The sequence below is a fragment of the Malus sylvestris genome, chromosome 3 (genome assembly GCF_916048215.2).
Source record: "Malus sylvestris chromosome 3, drMalSylv7.2, whole genome shotgun sequence".
Lineage (NCBI taxonomy): Eukaryota > Viridiplantae > Streptophyta > Magnoliopsida > Rosales > Rosaceae > Malus > Malus sylvestris.
The window spans coordinates 7,134,413-7,160,155 of record NC_062262.1 but is presented as its reverse complement, the minus strand read 5'-3'; the positions used below and the strand labels follow the sequence as shown (position 1 = coordinate 7,160,155).

At 38.4% G+C, this 25,743-nt stretch overlaps 2 protein-coding genes and 1 long non-coding RNA gene across 8 annotated transcripts in view; 2 read left to right on the top strand and 1 right to left on the bottom strand.

Annotated features, from left to right (window-relative positions):
- Window positions 1–265: 265 nt before the first annotated feature.
- LOC126616816 (tropinone reductase homolog At1g07440-like) overlaps window positions 266–25,743 on the top strand; it is a 64,934-nt gene continuing 39,456 nt past the window's right edge. The window contains exons 1-5 of one of the 4 annotated variants that reach the window (XM_050284942.1): window positions 281–473; window positions 970–1,177; window positions 2,736–2,952; window positions 3,429–3,535; window positions 12,709–12,783. In XM_050284942.1, the coding sequence (XP_050140899.1) occupies window positions 400–473; window positions 970–1,177; window positions 2,736–2,952; window positions 3,429–3,535; window positions 12,709–12,783 (681 nt within the window). In that variant the 5' untranslated portion in view covers window positions 281–399. Of the gene's footprint in view, window positions 474–969; window positions 1,178–2,735; window positions 2,953–3,428; window positions 3,536–12,708; window positions 13,149–25,743 lie in introns of those variants that run through there. The other 3 variants (XM_050284940.1, XM_050284943.1, XM_050284944.1) reach the window with 3 other exon arrangements.
- On the top strand, window positions 13,928–16,290 carry LOC126616815 (uncharacterized). The gene is made up of 2 exons (XM_050284939.1): window positions 13,928–14,218; window positions 15,134–16,290. The coding sequence occupies exons 1-2, from the start codon at window positions 14,101–14,103 to the stop codon at window positions 16,195–16,197; spliced, it is 1,182 nt and encodes a 393-aa protein (XP_050140896.1). The 5' UTR covers window positions 13,928–14,100; the 3' UTR covers window positions 16,198–16,290.
- Window positions 20,590–22,215, bottom strand: LOC126616818 (uncharacterized). Of its 3 annotated transcripts, none has more exons than XR_007621261.1 (5): window positions 21,917–22,215; window positions 21,456–21,522; window positions 21,273–21,340; window positions 20,936–21,062; window positions 20,590–20,826 (listed from the first exon to the last, which is right to left on the bottom strand). It is a non-coding gene; the product is annotated as an uncharacterized LOC126616818 (long non-coding RNA). The 3 variants fall into 3 exon arrangements; XR_007621259.1 differs by having other exon boundaries at window positions 20,936–21,038; XR_007621260.1 differs by having other exon boundaries at window positions 20,592–20,826; window positions 20,936–21,038; window positions 21,456–21,505.

The window sequence follows — 25,743 nt, the reverse complement described above, 5'->3', positions numbered from 1 at the left end:
TGCTGTTTTTCTGCAGCTTGTCTGCTGCAATCAAAGGCAGCAATTGCCTTATGTAAAACGGGTACCTTTTAATCAAACCCCAAAGCCACTCACGTGGCATTCAAATGGAAAATCGAGAAAGGTCAAACAAATGGGGGTTGTGACAAAACAAAGGGCCCAATTAGAATTGAGCCACAAAATCATCATTCAAAGTTCAACGCAAAGACTAGTAGCAGTGCTTATTGTGTTTGTATTCGGATTATCAGGATCCAGTCAGCAATCAAGTAGGTGCATGAAACAGCTGCCGCGTGTAGCTTGTCCTGGCTACCCACTATCTGATAATAATCAAAACCAGTGCTAATAGCAGCATGCAGAGAGATTAGAGATTAGAGATTAGAGAATAGAGAGAGAGAGAGAGAGATGAACAGAAGAGACAGAAGATGGTCGCTTGAGGGAATGACAGCTCTTGTCACTGGTGGAACCAAAGGAATTGGGTTAGCTTCTCTGGATAATTAAGACCACTAATCATTTTTAATTTCGATTTTTCTTTTGCATGCAATGTAATATTCTCTTTTATTTCTTCAATTGTCCCCTGTTTTCTTCGATCTGTTTTACAATTATGAGTTTGAATCAATTTTATGAGAAAATTAGAATATTAGTCTCTGAATTTTGACTAAATTAGAATTTTGGTCTGAATTTTGGCTCAACTCCTTTTAATCTCTAAACTTATCACAACATAAAGCAATTTTTTTATTTTGGGTAATACTGCTAGAACATGGGTCTAAAATGAAGGATAAGTAAGGGAAAATAAGTGCAAAAATAAAGGACAAGGAAGGGAGTTACCCATTAAGACCATTGCTCCACTAACAAGTTCAGAGATGGATGCCAACAAATGTTTAATCTCCAATTTAACTAAAATTCAGGGGCCAATGCTTCAGATTTTTCTTAATTTTGCTGCTCTATGTTAAAATTGATAATGTAATTATACAGGTATGCTATAGTGGAGGAATTGGCAGGGCTAGGTGCAATTGTGCATACTTGTGCCCGAACTGAAGTTGACCTCAATGACTGCCTGAGTCAATGGGAGAAGAAGGGTTTTCAAGTTACTGGTTCAGTCTGTGATGTGGTGTCCAAAACCCAAAGAGAGGAACTTATAAACAAGGTCTCATCACTCTTTGATGGGAAACTTAACATCCTTGTAAGTACAGGACTCCTTGATTAATTGAAAGTATTTTCGAATCTCACTTTACCTTCCAAAAGTCATTTTGACCCATTTGGCCTTTAAACATATTTTCATGTACCATTTTGCTCCCTTCCATTAAGTCTCTTAAATATTCTGTTAAAGATGTTGAAAGTTTTGGCAACAATTTCATCAAAGATAATGTTAGAAGTTAATTAATACAACGGTTGGCATCTAGAGAGGTCAATACATGATTAAGTTAGAAGATTAATGTGTGTTCATGAATTTGAAGGTTAAGATGAGTTTAGGGATGAACTCATTTGAAACAAAATGAATCAAATATTAGTCAATTCTCCACAAGAAGAGTTTTCAAGTAATTAAGCGAGTGTAGGAGCTATGTGTAGCCTTTGAAATTCACACTTTCTCCGACAATATACCAGTGTATGAGATGCACCGATATTTGAACTATCACATCCCGGCCCGGGTCCACCACATCCCGGGCCCGTTCCACCACCGTAGCACGTTATTGTCCGCTTTGGCCTCCGACTACATCCTTACGGTTTTGTTTCTGGGAACTCACGAGCAACTTCCCAGTGGGTCACCCATCATGGGAGTGCTCTGGTCACATTCTCGCTTAACTTCGGAGTTTCGATGGAACCCGAAGCCAGTAAGCTCCCAAAATGCCTCGTGCTAAGTAGGGATGAGAATATACATTTAAGGATCATTCCTCTGGGCGATGTGGGATGTTACAATCCACCCCCCTTAGGGGCCTGACGTCCTCATCGGCACACTTCCGGCCAAGGATTAGCTCTGATACCATTTGTCACATCCCGGCCTGGGTCCACAACATCTCGGGCATGTTCCACCACCGTAGCATGATATTGTCCGCTTTGGACTCCGACCATGCCCTCACGGTTTTGTTTCTGGGAACTCATGAGCAACTTCCCAGTGGGTCACCCATCATAGGAGTGCTCTGGTCACCTTCTCGCTTAACTTCGGAGTTCCAACGAAACTGGAAGCCAGTGAGCTCCCAAAAGGCCTCGTGCTAGGTAAGAATGAGAATATACATTTAAGGATTATTCCCCTGGACGATGTGGGATGTTACATGAATAATTAGATTAAAAGTATCAAACTGTACAACATAAAAGTAGGGAGAAAAGAAGAGAGAAAATTTGAGATGGGTGGGGTGGACGGAAGATATAGAAGATGGACAGGGACGAAAGAGTTAGAAAGGGCTGACGGATTAAGAGACAAAATTGGGAGGTTGATGGACAACTTGATTCGTTTTTCATCTAAGTTTTTAAAATTTTTTTCTAGTCTTTTTTTTCTTTGATTACAAAAAATATATAAGAGGAATAATTTTTAAATGGGCTTTTAAAGTCTTTTTATATAAGGTTAAATTTCGTATTAAAAATTTCATTAAAAATTGCGTGAAAAATAAGACTATGAGATGGCATATCAGCACTCAAAGTTAATTTGATAATTGTGATGATAATGATTGTGCTAATTAGTCGTCCAATCTATGGATAAAATTGTTGTGTATAAGCTAAACCTTTCCAAAATTGTGTGGCTGTAGATAAACAATGTGGGGGCTAACAGACCAAAAGCAACACTAGAGTACACAGCTGAAGATTACTCATTCTTAATGAGCACCAATCTTGAATCTGCTTACCATTTGTGCCAACTTTCACATCCTCTGCTCAAAGCTTCAGGATCTGCTAACATCGTTTTGTTGTCCTCCATTGCTGGTGTGGTCTCACTAAATATTGGAACTATATATTCTGCAACTAAAGGTGCTTGATTATTTTCCTTATATAGTTTTGAGCTTTATATGAAAACAAAATCAATGGATCTGTGTTCTGCATGCTGTTGAACAATTGATGCAATGTATTAAGGAGGTTGATTAAGTAGGGATCTTGATATTCGGGATGATCCTTTAAGTTAGTAATCAAGTATTTAGAATATTGTGTTTTTTAGTTATATGGTTCGGTTGGAACTTTGGTGATTATTATTTCCTATGTTGTAGTGGACTATGAGGTTGTGCTAGTGTTTAATTAGGTTGTTGCTAGGCCTATTAAAATGCTAGAATGGTTAAGTAAGGAGGAACTAAGTGTTTTGAATGATTCTATGTAAATAGAGACCAGTTCTCTATATATTCCTTAGGTCTAGTTATGCTTGATATTTCAATAATCCTCCCTCTGTTTTCCTCCCCACATTAAGTTAACAATCAAGCTTAAATTGTGTGGCTTTTCTATATTGTCTCTCTCAGGTGCAATCAATCAATTAGCAAGAAACTTGGCATGTGAGTGGGCAAAAGATAACATAAGGACTAACAGTGTTGCACCTTGGTTCATCGCCACTCCCCTCGGTGATATGGTAAGATCATTATCATCACGTGCTTATGCATGCTTTTTTATTTTCATTTGTTTTTAGTTTTTAAATACAACCGACATTGGGAAGAAAAATCGACACAGAGCATAAGGAATATAGGTGAATTCTCTTAATTACTTACGTTCCAAGTTTTTTACATCTAATGTCCTTAAGCATGCTTTAACTTCAACCCCGTCAACAATTCATTAATGGGATCTTTCAAAAGTCCGTAGTCAAATCAGAATAAGAAGTTGGATTGTGACTAAAAAACATGGAGGAATCACAACACTAGTGGGGCTCGTACACAATGAGGAATTCAACTCTTGACTTTGAAAGAATTGGATTTGTTTTTGGATGCCGTCTAATATTATAGTGGATAAGGTGTTGAGTTTCTACTCATGTATCCTGGATTTAAAATTCCCTTTTTCCTAAATTATTGTAATAGTTTCAAACTCTCCATTTCCCCTCACAACAACAACAATAAAGCATTTTCCCACTAAGTGGGGTCGGCTATATGAATCCTAGAACGTCATTGCGCTCGGTTTTGTGTCATGTCCTCCGTTAGATCCAAGTACTCTACGTCTTTTCTTAGGGTCTCTTCCAAAGTTTTCCTAGGTCTTCCTCTACCCCTTCGGCCCTGAACCTTTGTCCCGTGGTCACATCTTCGAACCGGAGCGTCAGTAGGCCTTCTTTGCACATGTCCAAACCACCGTAATCGATTTTCTATCCTCTTTCCTTCAATTTCGGCTACTCCTACTTTACCTCGGATATCCTCATTCCTAATCTTATCCTTTCTCGTGTGCCCACACATCCAACGAAGCATCCTCATCTCCACTACACCTACGTGTTGATGCTTCACCGTCCAACATTCTATGCCATACAGCATTGCCGGCCTTATTGCCGTCCTATAAAATTTTCCCTTGAGCTTCAGTGGCCTACGACGGTCACACAACACGCCGGATGCACTCTTCTACTTCATCTATCCAGCTTGTATTCTATGGGTGAGATCTCCATCAAATTCTTCGTTCTTTTGCAAGATAAATCCTAGGTAGCGAAAACGGTCGCTCTTTGGTATTTCCTGATCTCCGATCCTCACCCCTAACTCATTTTGGCCTCCGTTTGCACTGAACTTGCACTCCATATATTCTGTCTTTGATCGGCTTAGGCGAAGACCTTTAGATTCCAACACTTCTCTCCAAAGGTTAAGCTTCGCGTTTACCCCTTCTTGCGTTTCATCTATCAACACTATATCATTTGCGAAAAGCATACACCAAAGAATATCATCTTAAATATTAAGTTTGTGATCTTCGCTAGATTGCTCCGGTCATTAGTGTGGATAAGTATGTAAATGGATAGAGACAGGAAGCAAACACAAGATGTACGTGGTTCACCCAGATTGGCTACGTCCACGGAGTAAAGGAGTTCTCATTAATTGTGAAGGGTTTACACAGTATATAGGTTCAAGCTCTCCTTTAGTGAGTACAAGTGAATGATTTAGTACAAATGACATTAGGAAATATTGTGGAAGAATGATCTCGTAATCACGAAACTTTTAAGTACCGAAGTGTGGTATCGTCTTCACTTGCCTTATCTGTCTCATAGGTAGATGTGACATCTTCTTTGGAAGTACTCTTCCTCCCTCCAGGGGTGGTATCTTTAACTGGTGGAGATGCACAAGGTAATGTATCAATTTCACTTGACGCTTACTTGTAGTTTCAGGCTTGGTCAAGTGCGATACAAACCATGTAGTAGGAGTCCCCCAAGTCGCCGAGCTAGGGGATCTGCTGAAAAATGTGACAAACAAGGTAAGCAATCAGAGCTCCAAGCAATCAGTCCCAGATCAGAAGTTTGATTTCGAGTTCCAGCTGATTGTTATCCTTCTCCTTATCTTGCAGGTAGCATGAAGGATAAAGATAAGAAAAGGAGAAAAGGTGATATGAGATACTTTTGCTTTTGAAGAAGTAACTTTCCACAGGCTTATTCTTGAACTGGGCTTGAGGGTTTTCTTGTTTCCGCCAGAGTATAAGGCCGACTGAAGAATTTGAGGGTCAAAACAAGTCCATCAAATCTAGAGTACGTTCGACCTTGCTGATATGGGATACTTTTGCTGTTGACAAAGTAGTGGATGTATCGGCACGTGTTCTGTTGCGCTTGTCTCCACATGCTTCCTTGTATCCTTCTCACTTGCCCTATTTGTTCATCAGGCAGATGTGGTATCTTCTCGGGAAGCATAAGATATTGAAGATAAGTACTCGAGAGCAATGGGGTTCCAGGCAGTCAGTTCCGGACTGGAAGCTTGATTCCAAGTGCTGACTGATTGCTCTCTTTCTTCTTGTCTTGCAGGTAAGAACAAGGCCAAAGGAAAAGACAGGGAAAAAGCATGATATGGGATACTCTTGCTTTTAACCCTGATGATATGAGATATTCTTGCTCTAGTGTAGCTTGTTTGCAGAGGTATTCTCGGGGGGAAAGAAAGCTGAGTATTTCGAGAGGCTTCGTTGGGAGTGCTCTCTCAGATATGAGGAAGGGTTGAACATTTTTGCAGGTCTGCCTGTCCGTTGAGAATGGAGGTCGACATATATAGGAGTCTCCCTAACAATGAGTAATACTATTCTTTTACCCTGCTTGGTCATAGCACGGTAGTGGGAACTGTCAGCTTCACGTGTTTTAACTCTGTCAGAGCACTTTGAAAAAGTGGTATGTGGTATCTGGAAAGCTGATGTTAGGTGTGAAGATTACAAACAAGCTTTATCCAAGGAGATCTGGCTCTCGAAGTTGAGAAAGCGGTGTGAGGATTACAGACAAACTTTATCTAAGGGGCTCTCGAAGTTGAGAAAGCGGTACCTTTTCGATTTTTGAACAAGCAATCCTGTCGGGGATCTGTCTCTCGAGATTCGAAGAACGGTGCCTCTTCGATTTTTGAGAAAGCAATCCTGTTAGGAGTCTGGCTCTCAAGATTCGGAGAGCGGTGTTTCGTCGCTTTTTGAGAAAGTAATCATGTTGGGAGTCTGGCTCTTGAGATTCGGAGGACGGTGCCTCTTCGATCTTGAAGCAAGCAATCTTGTTGGGAGTGTTTTCTCGAATGTGAGTAAAGGTTAGGCCTGTTTGCTAGTCTACCTTGCCACGGAGCACAGAGGTTGACCCACAGGGACTTTCCAATTATCCAAAAATGGTCATGTTCCTTTACCCTTGTGGGTAATAATATGGTAGCTAGACCTTCAAAATTTATGTGTCTAAACTTTGTTAGTGCTGTTTCTTTGCTATTCTTTTACCCTTCTTGGTCATAGCGATGTAATGGGAGTTGCAAGCTTCACGTGTCTAAACTTTGTCAGAGATTTTTGGCAAAGTTATCTGTGGTACCCGTGAGCTGATGTTGCGTGTGGAAAGTGAATGATTGAACAATAACATTCACGTGCTTTCTACTTCACTAGAAATCTTCGACAGAATGCCCGTAATTTCCGCAAAGTTGAGTGTGCATGTGACAGGTGATGACAAGGCTGAAAAAGCAGGTGCCTCTTCGATTTTTGAGATCGGCCCTCGTGGTCTCTGAGCAGCCTAGCTTTTGAGAAAGCAAGCGCCTCTTCGATTTCTGCGATCGACCTTCATGGTCTTTGAGCAGCCCAGCTTTTGAGAAAGCAAACACCTCTTCGATTCCTGAGATCGGCCCTCGTGGTCTCTGAGCAGCCCAGCTTTTGAGAAAGCAAACGCCTTTTCGATTTCTGAGCAGGTGCCTCTTCGATTTCTGAAGCTCCATCGAGTGCGGATTTTTATAGAGGCTGGTATTAAGTTCCAAAGCACACTTGAATCTCCACCAGTAGAAGCTCCCTTCTTGTATTTCTAAGATCTTGATTTGTCCGACCTCTTTTCTCTTCAACACCTTTGAAAAATGTCTGGCCCCTCCGACCGTCGTTTTGACTTGAACCTTGTTGAAGAGGCAGCCACGCCTTCTCCAGACAACATATGGCGCCCATCCTTGTTATCCCCTACTGGTCCTCTTACCGTTGGGGATTCCGTGATGAAGAATGATATGACCGCTGCGGTGGTGGCCAGGAACCTTCTCACTCCCAAAGATAACAGACTACTTTCCAAACGGTCTGATGAGTTGGCTGTTAAGGATTCTCTGGCTCTCAGTGTTCAGTGTGCAGGTTCTGTGTCTAATATGGCCCAACGCCTATTTGCTCGAACCCGCCAAGTTGAATCATTGGCAGCTGAAGTGATGAGTCTCAAACAGGAGATTAGAGGGCTCAAGCATGAGAATTAACAGTTGCACCGGCTCGCTCATGACTATGCTACAAACATGAAGAGGAAGCTTGACCAGATGAAGGAATCTGATGGTCAGATTTTACATGATCATCAGAGGTTTGTGGGTTTGTTCCAAAGGCATTTATTGCCTTCGTCTTCTGGGGCTGTACCGCGTAATGAAGCTCCAAATGATCAACCTCCGATGCCTCCTCCTTCTAGGGTGCTGTCCAGTACTGAGGCTCCGAATGATCCCCCTCCGGTGCCTTCTCTTTCTGGGGCTCTGCCGACTGCTGAGACTTCTCCTAAGCAACCTTTGTGAAGGCTCCCTCTTGTTTGTTTATTTTGACTCGTGTATATGTACATATTTGTAACTTCTTAGATATATCAATAAATAAGCTTTGTTTCATTTCAACGTATTGTGTTAAATACACCAAAGCCTTCTTCACTAAGTTCTTTGAATTTTTCTTTTGTTGAAGCTTGTATGTTGAAGCTTTGTGAGTGGAGCATGTAGGTTGAGGTAGTGTTCCCTTAATTTCCCGAGTGGGGAAAACTTCTCGATTGGAGACTTGAAAAATCCAAGTCACTGAGTCGGGTCGGCTATATGAATCTTATAACGCCATTGTGCTCGATCCTGTGTCATGTCCTCCGTTAGATCCAAGTACTCTAAGTTTTTTCTTAGAGTCTCTTCCAAAGTTTTCCTAGGTCTTCCTCTACCCCTTCGGCCCTAAACCTCTGTCCCGTAGTCGTATCTTCTAACCGGAGCGTCAGTAGGCCTTCTTTGCACATGTCCAAACCACCGTAACCGATTTTCTCTCAGTTTTCCTTCAATTTCGGCTACTCCTACTTTACCTCGGATACCCTCATTCCTAATCTTATCCTTTCTCGTGTGCCCACACATCCAACGAAGCATCCTCATCTCCGCTACACCCATTTTGTGTACGTGTTGGTGCTTCACCGCCCAACATTCTGTGCCATACAGCATCGCCGGCCTTATTGCCGTCCTATAAAATTTTCCCTTAAGCTTCAGTGGCATACGACGATCACACAACACGCCGGATGCACTCTTCCACTTCATCCATCCAGCTTGTATTCTATGGTTGAGATCTCCATCTAATTCTCCGTTCTTTTGCAAGATAGATCCTAGGTAGCGAAAACGGTCGCTCTTTGGTATTTCCTGATCTTCAATCTTCACCCCTAACTCATTTTGGCCTTCATTTGCACTGAAGTTGCACTCCATATATTCTGTCTTTGATCGGCTTAGGCGAAGACCTTTAGATTCCAACACTTCTCTCCAAAGGTTAAGCTTCGCATTTACCCCTTCCTGAGTTTCATTTATCAATACTATATCGTCTGCGAAAAGCATACACCAAGGAATATCATCTTGAATATGTCCTGTTAACTCATCCATTACCAACGCAAAAAGGTAAGGACTTAAGGATGAGCCTTGATGTAATCCTACAGTTATGGGGAAGCTTTCGATTTGTCCTTCATGAGTTCTTACGGCAGTCTTTGCTCTTTCATACATATCCTTTATAGCTTGGATATATGCTACTCGTACTCTTTTCTTCTCTAAAATCCTCCAAAGAATGTCTCTTGGGACCCTATCATACGCTTTTTCCAAATCTATAAAGACCATGTGTAAATCCTTTTTCCCATCTCTATATCTTTCCATCAATCTTCGTAAGAGATAGATTGCCTCCATGGTTGAGCGCCCTGGCATGAACCCGAATTGGTTGTCCGAAACCCGTGTCTCTTGCCTCAATCTATGCTCAATGACTCTCTCCCAGAGCTTCATTGTATGACTCATTAGCTTAATACCCCTATAGTTCATGCAATTTTGTACGTCGCCCTTATTCTTGTAAATAGGCACCAAGGTGCTCTTTCGCCACTCGTTTGGCATCTTCTTCGTTTTCAAAATCTTATTGAAAAGGTCAGTGAGCCATGCTATACTTGTCTCTCCCAAGGCTTTCCACACTTCAATCGGTATATCGTCTGGGCCCACTGCTTTTCTATGCTTCATCTTCTTCAAAGCTACAACCACTTCTTCCTTCCTGATTCGACGATAAAATGAGTAGTTTCTACACTCTTCTGAGTTACTCAACTCCCCTAAAGGAGTACTCTTTTCATATCCTTCATTGAAAAGATTATGAAAATAACCTCTCCATCTGTCTTTGACCGCGTTCTCTGCAGCAAGAACCTTTCCATCCTCATCCTTGATGCACCTCACTTGGTTTAGGTCCCTTGTCTTCTTTTCCCTTGCTCTAGCTAGTTTATAGATATCCAACTCTCCTTCTTTGGTATCTAGTCGCTTATACATATCGTCATAAGCCGCTAACTTAGCTTCTCTCACAGCTTTCTTTGCCTCTTGCTTCGCTCTTCTATACCTTTCACCATTTTCATCGATCCTATCCTTGTATAAGGCTTTACAACATTCCTTCTTAGCCTTCACCTTTGTTTGTACCTCCTCATTCCACCACCAAGATTCCTTTTGGTGTGGAGCAAAGCCCTTGGACTCTCCTAATACCTCTTTTGCTACTTTTCGGATACAGCTAGCCATGGAATCCCACATTTGGCTAGCTTCCCCCTCTCTATCCCACACACACTGGGTGATTACTTGCTCTTTGAAAGTGACTTGTTTTTCTCCTTTTAGATTCCACCATCTAGTATTTGGGCACTTCCAAGTCTTGTTCTTTTTTCACACTCTTTTGATATGTACATCCATCACCAACAAGCGATGTTGATTAGCCAAGCTCTCCCCCGGTATAACTTTGCAATCCTTACAAGTTATACGATCCCCTTTTCTCATTAGAAGAAAATCTATTTGTGTTTTTGACGACCCACTCTTGTAGGCGATCACATGTTCTTCTCTATTCTTAAAGAAGGTGTTGGCTAAGAAGAGATCATATGCCATTGCAAAATCCAAGATAACTTCCCCATCCTCATTTCTCTCCCCAAAACCATGGCCACCATGAAAACCTCCATAGTTGCCTGTCTCTCTGCCCACGTGTCCATTTAAATCTCCTCCTATAAATAACTTCTCTATCTGAGCAATTCCTTGCACCAAGTCTCCAAGGTCTTCCCAAAATTTCTCCTTCGAACTCGTATCCAACCCTACTTGAGGTGTGTACGCACTAATCACATTGATGAGTTCTTGTCCTATTACAATCTTAATTGCCATGATTTTATCTCCTACCCTTTTGACATCTACAACATCTTGTGTCAAGGTCTTGTCCACAATGATGCCAACACCGTTTCTCGTTCTATTTGTGCCCGAATACCAAAGCTTAAACCCTGAGTTTTCTAGATCTTTTGCCTTAAGACCAACCCACTTAGTTTATTGTAGGCACATAATATTTATCCTTCTCCTCACCATAACTTCCACTACTTCCATAGATTTTCCCGTTAAGGTTCCTATATTCCACGTTCCTAAACGCATTCTACTCTCTTGAACTCTACCCTTCTGTCCTACCTTCTTCACCATCCCCCGTCTAATAGGATCAAAGTACTTCTTTTGTGTGTCCTGTGTAAAGTTGATAGGAGCATATGCTCCCAAACAACTTTGAGTGGAGTCGTTCGAAAAGAAGTTTCTATGGCCCCCTTGCTCATTTAACACTGCATCCGGGTGCCGATGGAGATACAGTGACCCTTGCTCACTTATCACTGTGCTCAGGCCACACAGCGCGCCACTTACGGGTGACGTCCTAGCTTTAGCGCGATTTCGTTCTGGATTCATTGTCATAAGGATTCGACGTAACTGTGGAGTGCCGGTTGTCGACTACCTGACGCCCTCCCCCTCCTCCTTTATCCGGGCTTGGGACCGGCAATGTAAGATAAACTTACATAGGCGGAGTTAAACTCTCCATTTCCCCTAATAATAGTAAATTTAAAAAAAAAAAAAATTGGATTTGCTCGTGGGAGTAAGAAACAAAACAAAAATATATATATATGTATATACTTTTATCCATTATGTATTTATTAGGTTAGTACTGTAAGTGAAGTAATTGTGAATTCACATTAAGAGAATAACCATGCTCAAATTAAAATCAAAGTTGTAGGCCTAAATTTAACCGAAGGAGAGAGAGAGGGAAGTGACAGCAAAGAGATAAACGTATGATTAGGAAATTTAAAATAGACACATTAGGTGTTAAATGGACTTTTAGGAAAAACAAATCCAATTCTTTCAAAAATCTATTTTGAATTTCCTAATGTATCTATTTTGAATTTAAAACTCCTTTCCTCAAATCAATGTTGTAGGCAAAACAATCTATGATTAGTTCAGACCAAAAGTCTATTTAACACCTAATGTATCTATTTTGTGCAATTGAAGTCACTCCTCTTCCTCGTTGTCATCTTTTTTCGCCATGAACACATGCCTCACCAATTTTGTTGGAGTACATAATGGGTACAAATTTACAATACTTTTTTTTTATGAGTTTAGCATGTACCCATATATGAGTTGAATGCATTTTTTGGTCACATGGGTATATTTTATGCAAAATGTTTTTTTTTTTTGCACTTCTTGTTTTGGATCCGTGTCATGAGGACCAATGTTATGTGTACGTTGTTTTTTTTATGTGTTTAGAATGTACCCGCTTGATTCTTGGTAGATTAATGTTGCGTTGGTTTCAAATTTTACTGTGTATTGTGTGCCTTTTATATTTTTTTTAGGGAATAATTTATTACAAAACTCGAAGTCCATAAATTAAGGAATTTTAAAAAGAAATAGTTGATATGGAAATACATTAATATCAATATGATGCGATGCGCAAAGGCAAAGTACTTTGATAAAAAACTGAAAACTAATAAGATTTACGTGAAATAATATTGATAACTAGAGACCACATATAAAGGATCCCTTTATTTTTTTATTGAAGGGCTAGACAAGTTATTAAACAATTACTGATATATTACATCCATTCTCTCTTCTGTACATGCAGTTTCTCGGAAAGGAAAAGGCATTGGAGATGATAAACTCTCGGTGCCCTTTAGGACGTCCTGGGGAGCCAGAGGAGGTGTCTTCGCTGGTAGCATTTCTATGCCTGCCTGCAGCTTCTTATATTACTGGGCAAACTATTCTCGTCGACGGCGGGGTGAGTGTCAATGGCGTGCTCTTCCAAGGAGTATGAATTGGAAACATGTCTCATCTATCGAATTCCAAAGTGGTTGTGCTTTAAGCTTACGTGAAAATAAGCCTAATAAGGTGACGTTAATGTTCTAATGAAATAAGCAAGTAAAAAGATCGCCAACCATTTGGTCAGCATCTAGTTTTCACTCTATTTGAGGAGCTCTCAAACCTCGTTAGTATTGACAATTGGTTTGAAACTGTAATGTATTAAGTGGTTTTACTCTAATTATATTAAGGTCTTTTGTGATTAAACTTTTTATGTTTGGTTAAGTAGTTAACCTGTGACAATATTGGTGTCTGGTTTATTAGTAGTGCCTGCTGCAGTCCCTTTATAAAATCTTGACAGGAAAGAATGTCAACTTTCAAATTTTTTCCAAACTTAAGTAGAAGATATATTAATCATCAAGAAAATATAATCCCTAGAAGTTAATATCCATTTATTCATTCAACGTATACTAAAATATAGTGAGTTATCCAATCTAATCATAGGCATCAAACGAAATTCAAATCACAATGTGTGAGTACATATACGAACGATTTGATGTTTCTATTTTTGTTTCTGAAATGATGCTCATCTCAATACTTTTTTTTAGGAAAACTAATGAAAATGACTTGAAAACTTTGAGTTTTAACGATTAAGACAAAATAAAGGGTAACGTGAATAGTACCATGCTTGACTTTTAAGTGTAAAAATATGTTTTTTCGTTAAAGTAAATAGTACCAGGAGCTTTTTGTTAAAGTTCTTTTTTTTTTTTCTGCAGCAAACTCATTCCACGTTATCTCATATTTTATACATCCAACTTCAGCTGACCCCTCCAAAGATTACGTAACCCCATATTAATATTGTCTGGACAATTTGCTCGTCAAGTATTCTCAAAACTTCATATGTTTCGGGCTTTTAATATATCCAATTTTTTTTTTTTTGGAAACATTACATATCGAGAGTTTATGAACACATATTCAGATACATATTCAAACGCGGATGACGTATTAAAACTTCAATGGAGTTGAAAGTTGTCTCCCTCTCTCTATATTACTTTCCATGTTGTAAATGATGGATATGTTTGCCCACATGTGTATAGTAATGTGTATAGTAAAGTATCACATGTGTACTATATACTCATAAGCTAAATAGTAATGTTTTGTAATTTTCCATTGAAGTAGCTCTATAAATAGAGCAATTCAATTGTGCAAAGATTAGTGAATGAGAAGAAGAAAGAAAAGAGAAATATATCTAATAGCAATAATATACATTACTTCCTCTGCAACAGCTTGTGTCGGTATATTACTCTGCAACTGCTTCGTTCCTTCACCGAGTAAAGGTTATCTCTCTATGAATTTTGCCTATTTATAACACGTTATCAGCACGACTCTCTAATCTTTTTCTCATTTCCTTTCACCGAAAGAAAAAAAATGTTTCCTCTAAGGTTTTTTCTGTTCTTCTTCTTCCTCTCCCTCAATTGCTGGGTATACCCTCGCGAAGAACTGTTTGCACCATGTTTACTTCTAGTTCTCCAACTAACTGTCACTTATATCTTTGATTTCTTGTTTGGTGTAGATATTGACTACTAACCCACTGATTATTTATGCAATCCAAGATTGTGCGGTTCTATCGCCTATCTTGGACTGCAGATCTAATTTTACTGCAAATTTTAAGTGGAGCGGTATAATCGCCCGCTCTATCCTGCATATTTAAATTTTTCCGTTATTTAATTTTATCGCAATTTTAGGTGGTGTGAAATAATCACCCACCCTGCTTTACATATTTAATTTTATCGCAATTTTAGGTGGTGTGAAATAATCACCCACCCTGCTTTGCATATTTAATTTTATTGCAATTTTAGGTGGTGCGGTATAATCGTCCACCCTGCTTTGCATATTTAATTTTATTGCAATTTTAGGTGGTGCGGTATAATCGTCCACCCTGCTTTGCATATTTAAATTTTATCGCAATTTTAGGTGGTGCGGTATAATCGTCCACCTTGCTCTACATATTTAAATTTTCCTGCTGTTTAAAGTAGTGCGGAATAATCACCCATCCTATACTTATTTCGATGAGAATGGTGCGGTACAATTGCCCTTCTCATTAATTGTGTAAATCTCGAGCCTGAAGTTTCGAGTACTTATCATTTTGGCCTGAAGATCAAAAAAATTTTGTAAGAACCAGAAGTTCTAACAATATATTTCTCCAGTACACATATTACTGCAAGTTCTTACACACCTCATTTTTCTTTCAGAAAAGAAAATGGCAAACTTAGCAAAGCTTGATTTTGCTGCCCTGGACATTACTGGAAAGAATTACCTTACATGGGTACTGGATACCAAGATCCATCTGGAAGCAGCAAATCTTGGAGATACCATCAAGGAAGAAAGCAGTTCATCCTCTCAAGATCGAGCAAAGGCCATGATTTTTATTCGTCGCCATCTTGATGAGGCACTAAAGAGCGAGTACTTAACGGTTGAAGATCCGTTAGCCCTTTGGAATGCCTTGAGAAGCAGATACAATCACCAGACAACGGTGATTCTTCCAAAAGCTCGCTATGACTGGACTCACCTAAGGATCCAGGATTTCAAATCAGTGGCTGAGTACAATTCGGCGTTGTTCAGAATTACCTCTCAGATGAAACTCTGTGGGGATACTATCACTGAGGAAATGTTATTGGAAAAGACTTTCAGCACATTCCACGCCTCTAACATGATACTGCAACAACAGTATAGAGCGCGAGGCTTCACTGAATACAACCAGCTGATATCTGTGCTCTTGGTGGCTGAACAGAACAATGAGCTTCTCATGAAAAACCATAATTCCCGACCTACTGGATCAGCACCGTTCCCAGAAGTGAATGTTGCGTCCCTTGAAAGAAATACCATATCCTCCCGTGGCAATAATTACAAACGAGGACGTGGTCACAAGCAAGGTCGGTGGAAAGGAAAAAGCAAGAACCATGGTGTCCAGTTTCACAACCAGGTTCCAAGGTATAATCCAGGCCCGAGCTTTAAAAATACCAATCGCCAGAAAGGAAAAGCTCATGTGAACACTCCTAGAAATCATGAAGGAGGTTGCCATAGGTGTGGTGGCAACGGACATTGGGCGCGTACTTGTCGCACCCCAAAGCATCTGGTGGAACTATATCAAGCCTCTTTCAAGGAGAAGGGTGTCGAGATCAATTTCCTTAACCAGGCTAAACCAATGGAAACCCCTGATCCAGTGACCAATTTATCAGGACAGTTAAACACAACCCACCTGGATGCTACAGACTTTATTAATGAAAGAGGGAATGAAGTTTATGGGTCCGATTGAATTATTTATGTTTAATGTACTCATGTTATTTGTACCTGTGGTTTAATGCTCGCATTTTCAATTCAATAAAAGTAGTATTCCAGTATGAATAAACTGCTTTTTCTTTACTCAGAGATCATGGATAAAAATTATGGTTATTCTCAAAACAAGATCAATGGCGGAGACTTTTGTCTTGCAGATAGCGCAACCACGCATTCAATACTTCGAGACCGAAAGTATTTCTCGAATTTGGTACTTGCAAAAGTAAAGGTAACAACAATATCAGGACCATCAGATGTAATTGAAGGCTCAGGAAAAGCCCAGATTATGTTACCAAATGGAACAATATTGTCTATAAAGAATGCATTATATGCTACTCGGTCCATTCGAAATTTGTTGAGTTTTAAAGACATACGTTTAAATGGATACCACCTTGAAACGAAAAGTGTAGAAAATGTGGAATATTTATGCATTACCTCCAACGATACCCAGAAGCGTATATTGGAGAAGTTGCATGGTTTATCGAGTGGATTGTATTGTACATACATAAAGACAGTTGAGGCATATACTGTCATGAACCAGAAGTTCATTGATTCAAAGGTTTACATGCTTTGGCATGACCGTCTAGGTCATCCAGGATCCACCATGATGCGTAGAATCATTACCAACTCTAATGGACATCCATTACTGAGCAGACACATTAATGTCCCGAATGATAATCCTTGCAAGGCTTGTTCCCAAGGGAAGTTGGTAATTAGACCATCACAACTAAAGGTTGATGATGAATCCCCATCATTTTTGCAAAGAATTCAAGGGGATATTTGTGGACCTATTCAACCACCTTGTGGACCATTTCGATATTTTATGGTTTTGGTTGATGCATCTACCCGATGGTCACATGTTTGCCTATTGTCTACTCGAAATGTAGCTTTTGCGAGACTTCTTGCTCAGATAATTAAGTTGCGAGCACAGTTCCCAGATCATCCCATTAAGTCCATTCGACTTGATAACGCTGGTGAATTTACGTCTCAAACCTTTGATGATTACTGTATGGCACTGGGCATTAATGTTGAACACCCTGTTCCTCATGTCCATACTCAAAATGGTTTAGCAGAGGCATTTATCAAGCGGCTTCAATTAATAGCCCGCACTCTGCTCATGAAAACGAAATTGCCAGTTTCTACATGGGGACATGCCATATTACATGCTGCATCATTGGTTAGATTGAGACCCATAGCCAACCACCAATACTCATCAATACAACTCGTGTTTGGACATCAGCCAAATATTTCACATTTACGAGTTTTTGGTTGTGCTGCTTATGTGCCTATTGCACCACCACAACGAACTAAAATGGGACCTCAGCGCAGATTGGGAATTTATGTGGGTTTTGATTCACCATCTATCATTAGATATTTGGAACCTTTGACTGGTGATGTGTTTACAGCTCGTTTTGCTGATTGTCATTTTGATGAGACAATTTTCCCGTCGTTAGGGGGAGAAAAGACCGTTCCAGAAGAACGACAAGAGCTAACATGGGTTGTTCCCACCTTATCTCATTTTGATCCAAGAAGCACTCAATGTGAAAACGAAGTGAAAAGAATCGTTCATCTTCAAGGTATTGCTAATCAAATGCCAGATGCATTTAATGATGCTTCGAAAGTGACACAGTCATATATACCGGCTGCAAACGCACCTGCAAGAATTGATGTCCCTGTTGGACAAAATAAAGTGGCAGCGAATGATTCATCCAGTGCACGCCTGAAGCGTGGTAGACCCCCAGGTTCAAAAGATTCAGCTCCTCGAAAGAGAAAGATGAGGGCCCAATTGAACCCAAATGATATCATTCAAGAAAAGGAATTGAATGATAAATCCACAATTCGTGACTCTGTACTTCCAGAAAAAGAAAATGTCCTTGATGAGACACATGTCCCTGAAGAGACAGAAGTACATGAAAGCAAAGAAATATCCATAAATTATGCATGTACTAATGAATTGTGGGATCGAAATGAAATAATCATCGATGACATGTTTGCATTTGCAATAGCCACTGAAATCATATTAAGTGATGATATTGAGCCCCGCTCTGTTGATGAATGCAAACAGAGACAAGATTGGCCTAAGTGGAAAGATGCAATCCAGGCAGAATTAAAATCCTTGGAAAGACGAAGTGTTTTTGGACCAGTAGTCCAAACCCCGCCTGGTGTGAACCCCGTAGGTTATAAATGGGTATTCACAAGGAAACGCAACGAGAAAAACGAGATTGCAAGATATAAAGCACGACTCGTTGCACAAGGTTTTTCACAAAGACCTGGAGTTGATTATGAAGAGACATACTCTCCTGTAATGGATGCAATTACGTTTCGTTACTTAATAAGTTTGGTGATTTCAGAAAAACTTGACATGCGACTTATGGATGTCATCACCGCGTATCTATATGGAGAATTAGATACTGACATATATATGAAAGTCCCAGAAGGACTTAAGTTGCCTGAAGCAACTAACAAACCACGGGGTATGTTCTCAATCAAATTAAGGCGATCACTATATGGGCTGAAACAATCTGGGCGAATGTGGTATAATCGTCTCAGTGAGTATTTGATTAAAGAAGGATATGCCAACAATGTCATCTGCCCTTGTGTGTTCATTAAGAAATCAAATACTGGATTTGCTATAGTGGCAGTATATGTCGATGATATGAACCTAGTTGGAACCCCCGAAGAACTCAACAAAACTGCTGAATATCTGAAAAACGAATTTGAAATGAAAGACCTTGGGAAAACCAAATATTGTCTAGGCCTGCAGATCGAGCATTGTGTTAGTGGAATTTTGGTCCATCAATCAGCTTACATTGAAAAAATACTGAAGCGATTTGGCATGGACAAGTCTTATCCACTTAGCACCCCAATGGTCGTTCGTTCTTTGGACATTAAGAAAGATCCATTTCGTCCAAAAGAAGATGATGAACTGGTCCTTGGTCCAGAAGTACCATATTTGAGCGCAATAGGTGCTTTATTGTATTTAGCACAATGTACTAGACCAGATATAGCTTTTTCAGTTAACTTGTTAGCCAGGTACAGCTCTGCTCCAACAATTCGTCATTGGAAGGGAGTCAAAGATGTTCTACGATACCTTCGTGGGACAACAGATATGGGTCTCTTCTACTCAGACAAGCCCACAAATGAACAAATCCTTGTTGGATACGCAGATGCTGGTTTTCTCTCCGATCCGCATAAAGCCCGCTCACAAAATGGATATGTGTTCACTAATGGATATACTGCAATTTCATGGCGATCAACAAAGCAAACGCTAGTTGCAACATCTTCCAATCATTCGGAAATAATTGCTTTACATGAAGCAAGTCGTGAATGTTCTTGGTTAAGATCAATGATCCATCACATCCGGAATTCATGTGGTCTACCTTCAAAGACAGACACTCCAACTGTCATCCATGAAGATAATGCAGCCTGTGTCGCCCAAATGAAGGAAGGATTTATCAAAGGTGATAAGACTAAACACATATCTCCAAGATTTTTCAGCGCACATGAGCTTCAGAAGGCTAAAGTTCTTGAAGTCAGACAAATCCGTTCCAATGAAAATTTAGCAGACTTGTTCACCAAATCTCTACCAAAGTGCACATTTCAGAAGTTGGTACAGGGAATCGGATTACGTCGGCTTACAGATTTGAAAAATGCGGAATCAGGGGGAGATACAATTCAGGGGGAGCATCCATGATACATGCATGTTGTACTCTTTTTCCTTCGCTTAGGATTTTTCCCACTGGGTTTTTCCTATCAAGGTTTTAACGAGGCAACCTAAGCATGCTCAACACCATCCGGGTAAAGTTGTACTCTTTTTCCTTCGGTATGGTTTTTTCCCACAGGGTTTTTCCAAGCAAGGTTTTAATGAGGCAACTGATGTTGATATGTGGGCATCCAAGGGGGAGTGTTGTAAATGATGGATATGTTTGCCCACATGTGTATAGTAATGTGTATAGTAAAGTATCACATGTGTACTATATACTCATAAGCTAAATAGTAATGTTTTGTAATTTTCCATTGAAGTAGCTCTATAAATAGAGCAATTCAATTGTGCAAAGATTAGTGAATGAGAAGAAGAAAGAAAAGAGAAATATATCTAATAGCAATAATATACATTACTTCCTCTGCAACAGCTTGTGTCGGTATATTACTCTGCAACTGCTTCGTTCCTTCACCGAGTAAAGGTTATCTCTCTATGAATTTTGCCTATTTATAACATTCCATTTGTTTTCTGATTTCTAGTCCCAATAGCGTCTTTGAAATAGTGGTCCTTTAATCTTCAATTCTTTATATAGTCAATTTGCAAGTAGTCCAACTATTTTATAAAAAATATTTTTTAATGTCAAATTCATGTTCTTAACACATTTTTCTAAGTAACACGTCTTGTTATAGAAACATAAAATAAAGATGATTATCATCTCTAATTATACAGGCAGTAATTTAAAGTATTAATCTAGAATTTGTAAAAAACAAGTAATACATAACAGAGAAAATCCTTATAATTTAGCTGCAACTAAAAGCTAAATAAAAAGTATAAAAACAATCCAAGAACTTCAATTGACCTTGATACACTTGACGGTTCTTCATATCATGAACTCATATCGTCGTCCTGTTGATAATTTAATGCATTCAGTTAAAATCAAATATTAGCATTATTTGTAATTGAATTGCATTAAAAGTTGAAAACGGGAATTAAACATTAAAAGAAAGAATATAACCTTATGTTGAATTTGAGGGAAGCAAAATATCTTTGTATACAACATTCTTTGTGAAGACTCCTTCACTACCAATTAATAGTCCAATAGTCCAAGTCTGTAAACTCTATTTAAGATTGCCAAAATGAAACTAAAAATGAATTATGGTAAGTATACATATATGCACGTCCAAGTTTGTAATCCCTATTTAAGCTTGAAGTTGAGAATTGAGAATAAAAGATTGAGATTGAGAGTTGAAAAGTTGTACCGAGCAAGACTCTTTCTCAACCTGACATGCATGATGCTGTTATAACAATATTATGCCAGTAGAATGCAAACAGCAAGAGAAGGAGATACCTACCACTGGAGATACTTTTATTTAGAAACATCGCTTGGAAGTATTTAACCCGCTCTCACCCGAATGTATTTCTGGCATATCGAAAACAACAGAAAAGAACATTCCTATTAATTTCACTATTTGTGATAATAAAAATTGAAAACAGATAACAAATGTTGGTCTGTAGAAGCACCACATAGCAGATACCTTTGAAGTCATCCGCAAGAATTTTCTTCCAACGCTTCGATTTCCATTTCCTGCTCTTGTATATAGTCTGTAAACATAGTAGTAAAACACACAGTTAAGTAAATTCCATAGCTTGAAACATAATTTAGTAAAATTTCATAGCCTTATGATATAAATCACACATTTCGATCAAATCCCATATTCTGAAAACCTCAAAAAAAAAAAAAAATTATATCAAGATCAGTGACAAACTACAAAAAAGCTTCACTTTGTACTCCCAATCCTTTTCACGAATCTGCAAGGAAAAAAAATGAAAAGAGTGGAAAATCAAAACTGGACTTGGGGATTTTCCGTGGCTCTGTAGATGCCCAATCTCTTTTAACACACACAATCTCACCCATTGAGTAAGATAGTCACCATTCCCAAATTAACTGACAGAAAGAAAAAAAAACCCTAGTTTTTTAAATTGGGAAGTTGGGTACTTGGAGAAGATGGCACTGAAGACGCCGGGGCGTAGGTGGAGGAGAGAGAATTGGTAGGAAGAAAACTGATTATTTTCCTCCGGATGTGGTTGGAGGTTAGAGAATTGGTAGGAAGAAAACTGATTCTTTTCCTCCAAGTGTGGTTCTTGAGATGAGTGAAAGAGTTCCTCCAGATGTGGTTCTTGTGCGGGACGACGACGGTTTCTTTTGCTTCCATCATGCGGATTCTTCTCGCAAGATAGTGGGAAGAAAACTGCTTCTAATGCTTTGTAATTTTTTTTTGTTTTATGACAAAATTATCCCTGTTATTTTGTTTCTATTATTTTCAGCTAGTTGTGGATTCTTTGTTTGAGGGGCTTTATAGTCCAATTATTTTATGTGAAGCCTCCCTTAAGACACCAAATTGGACTTCTGACTTTCTAATATTAAAGATTAAAGATTAAAGATATGATTACAAGCAAAATCAAGAGTGCGAAAGAAAATAATATGTGCTAAAATCATTTCTTAAAAGGAAGTCCTTCTACGTGGGCCTGAAGAAATTCATTTCATAGCCCAACTTCTAAATCCAACTTGAAGATACATCGGGTAATTCGGGTCCATTTGCCGTATGGTTAGAAAATGGAAGAACGTAAGAGTATATTTGCAAAGTTGATGTCTAATTTTAACCTAAAGATGTGACGTACAATCGAATAAAAGGTTATGTTTTTAAACTTGATTTAGGGCAAAATAATTCAGTACTCGAAAAGAAAAATGTACTGATTTTTCTGTGTGTGTATGCACGATTAATTTCTTTTGGGATACGGTTTAGGGGGTGGAAAATTGGAAATTCCGACAAGTATTTACTTGAATTAGTTGAAAAAAAAACCGAATTCCGTAACTAATACATTAAATTTGAATTCTTGATTACGATAATTGTCTTAGACATGGAAGTAGGCCTGACAATTCCCGACACGACCCGATAACTCGACACGACACGACACGAAATTAACAGGTGTTCGGGTCAACACGATAACGAAACGGGTCGTACCGATAAACACCTGTTAAGATAACGGGTTGGTTCCGGTATACACGTGGGTAACACGATACACGATAAGCAGAATATTAATTTAATAATTTTATAACCCTAAAAAAATACTATAATAATTATATATATTAATTTAACAATTTTATACCCCTAAAAACTAAAATAATTATATATACATATATATATATTAAATTAACTATAATAATTATAATAATTATATATACTATAATAATTATACCCCCAAAATATTAACTATAATAATTATATTTATATATACATTAAATTTTAAATTAAATTTTATACCCCTAAAAACTATAATAATTATACATACAAAATAAATAGATTTAAATCTACTTAATAAATAAATATATATATATACACACACACACCATTGAACTTCATGGGATACAAATTATACGAAACTAATTTCAACAATCCAACCGTCAAACTTGTTTGTATATGCTTCGAGATCGCATCAGCAAAAAATTACAAAAAACAAACATTCACAGATCAAGTAACGAGACAAAACTTTTCGACGGTTATAAACAAAAAATCACGATTTAACAGTTATTTTAACTCCGATTTTGATGATTTTTTTACAGCTACACTCCTTGACCCTATATGAAGACAATGAATGAATTTGATCTTCAATTTAAAATATTTACACTAGTGGATACCACAAAATCTTATGTTATACTTGATGAAAGTATGAATAAACTCTTAAGTGTTAGTGAATCTGATGGGATACGCATTCTACGAAACTAATTTCAACAATCCAACCGTCAAACATGTTTGTATATACTTCGAGATCGCATACGCCAAAAATTGAAAAAAAAAAACATTCAGAGATCAAGTAACGAGACAAAACTTTTCGACGGTTATACACGAAAAATCACGATTTAACGGTTATTTTAACTCCGATTTTGATGATTTTTTACAGCTACACTCCTTGACCCTATATGAATACAATGAATGAATTCGATCTTCAATTTAAAATATTTACACTTTTATACTTAATGAAAATATGAATAAACTCTTAAGTGTTAGTGAATCTATTGTTTTGATGAGATACGCATTTTGCGAAACTAGTTTCAACGATCCAACCGTCAAACCTGTTTGTATATGCTTCAAGATCGCATACGCCAAAAATTGAAAAAAACAAACATTCAGAGATCAAGTAACGAGACAAAACTTTTCGACGGTTATAAACGAAAAATCACGATTTAATGGTTATTTTGACTTCGATTTTGATGATTTTTTACAACTACACTCCTTGACCTTATATGAATACAATGAATGAATTTGATCTTCAATTTAAAATATTTACACTAGTGGATACCACAAAATCTTATGTTATACGTAATGAAAATATGAATAAACTCTTACGTGTTAGTGAATCTATTGTTTTGATGAGATATGCATTTTGCGAAACTAGTTTCAACGATCTAACCGTCAAACTTGTTTGTATATGCTTCGAGATCACATACACCAAAAATTGCAAAAAACAAACATTCAAAGATCAAGTAACGGGACAAAACTTTTCGACGGTTATAAACGAAAAATCACGATTTAACGGTTATTTTAACTCCGATTTTGATGATTTTTTACAGCTACACTCCTTGATCCTATATGAATACAATGAATGAATTCGATCTTCAATTAAAAATATTTACACTAGTGGATACCATAAAATCTTATGTTATACTTGATGAAAGTATGAATAAACTCTTAAGTGTTAGTGAATCTATTGTTTTGATGGGATACGCATTCTACGAAACTAGTTTCAATGATCCAACCGTCAAACATGTTTGTATATACTTTGAGATCGCGTACGCCAAAAATTGAAAAAAAACAAACGTTCAAAGATCAAGTAACGAGACAAAACTTTTCGACGGTTATAAACGAAAAATCACGATTTAACGGTTATTTTAACTCCGATTTTGATGATTTTTTACAGCTACACTCCTTGACCCTATATGACACACCCCGATCCTAGAATCAAGGCGTGCTGGCCGTCACGTGAGTGTGACGTAGCCAAAAATGCGACACGGAAGCAAGATATAACAGAAATATGAAGGAATTTAAACCAACCACAAGCAGCATAACCTACTAGCAAACAAGAGAGAGTTATAAAGTAAAACACACGAATTCAGAGCGTAGGTATAAGTGCAGTCAAGTAGGACCATAATTAAAGTACAACACCCGCAGGTGAGTCCTACATGCAGAATGTCTGTCAGAATGCCGAAAAAGACCTCGTGAGCTACCAACTGCTAACTAGAACCTGGAGGGGCGCAAAACAAAGATGAGTGGGTCAGTAAAACCAAAGATTTTTCCAAAACATTTCATTTAAAACATTTCTAACCCCTCACCGTAAAACCTGTATACTTTCCCAGAAAAATAGTATATAAACATATATATATATATATACAAATATCATCAAAACTCAGCTTACCATCTATCAACATAACATCTCAGAAAGAATATGCTATGTCATGCCAAAATATAATATGAATGCATCAATATAACTCAGGTGAAATAATAAATCAACCGGAGACCCTGCAGTGGTCCTGTACGGCTGATTCTATAGTTCAATATCCCATCCAGCCGGAGTCACCAACTGTGACATGTACGGCCGTGCTGGAGTCACCAACTGTGACCTGTACGGCACTACACTGCACATAAGTCGGAACTACCTATAGTAGTCTGTACGACTAATATGGTGAAATAATACGCTCTAGTGCTTCTCTCATCAATCATATGTGCACATAATCTAAAGTCACCCACCAGTCAGAACCCCTTTAAT

Bases quoted from the DNA above. Each gene is read 5' to 3' on its own strand.
- LOC126616815 (XM_050284939.1), top strand. From the start codon at position 14,101: ATGAGAAGAAGAAAGAAAAGAGAAATATATCTAATAGCAATAATATAC. The intron at 14,219-15,133 runs GTTATCTCTCTA...TTTTTCTTTCAG, and splicing joins CGTTCCTTCACCGAGTAAAG to AAAAGAAAATGGCAAACTTA.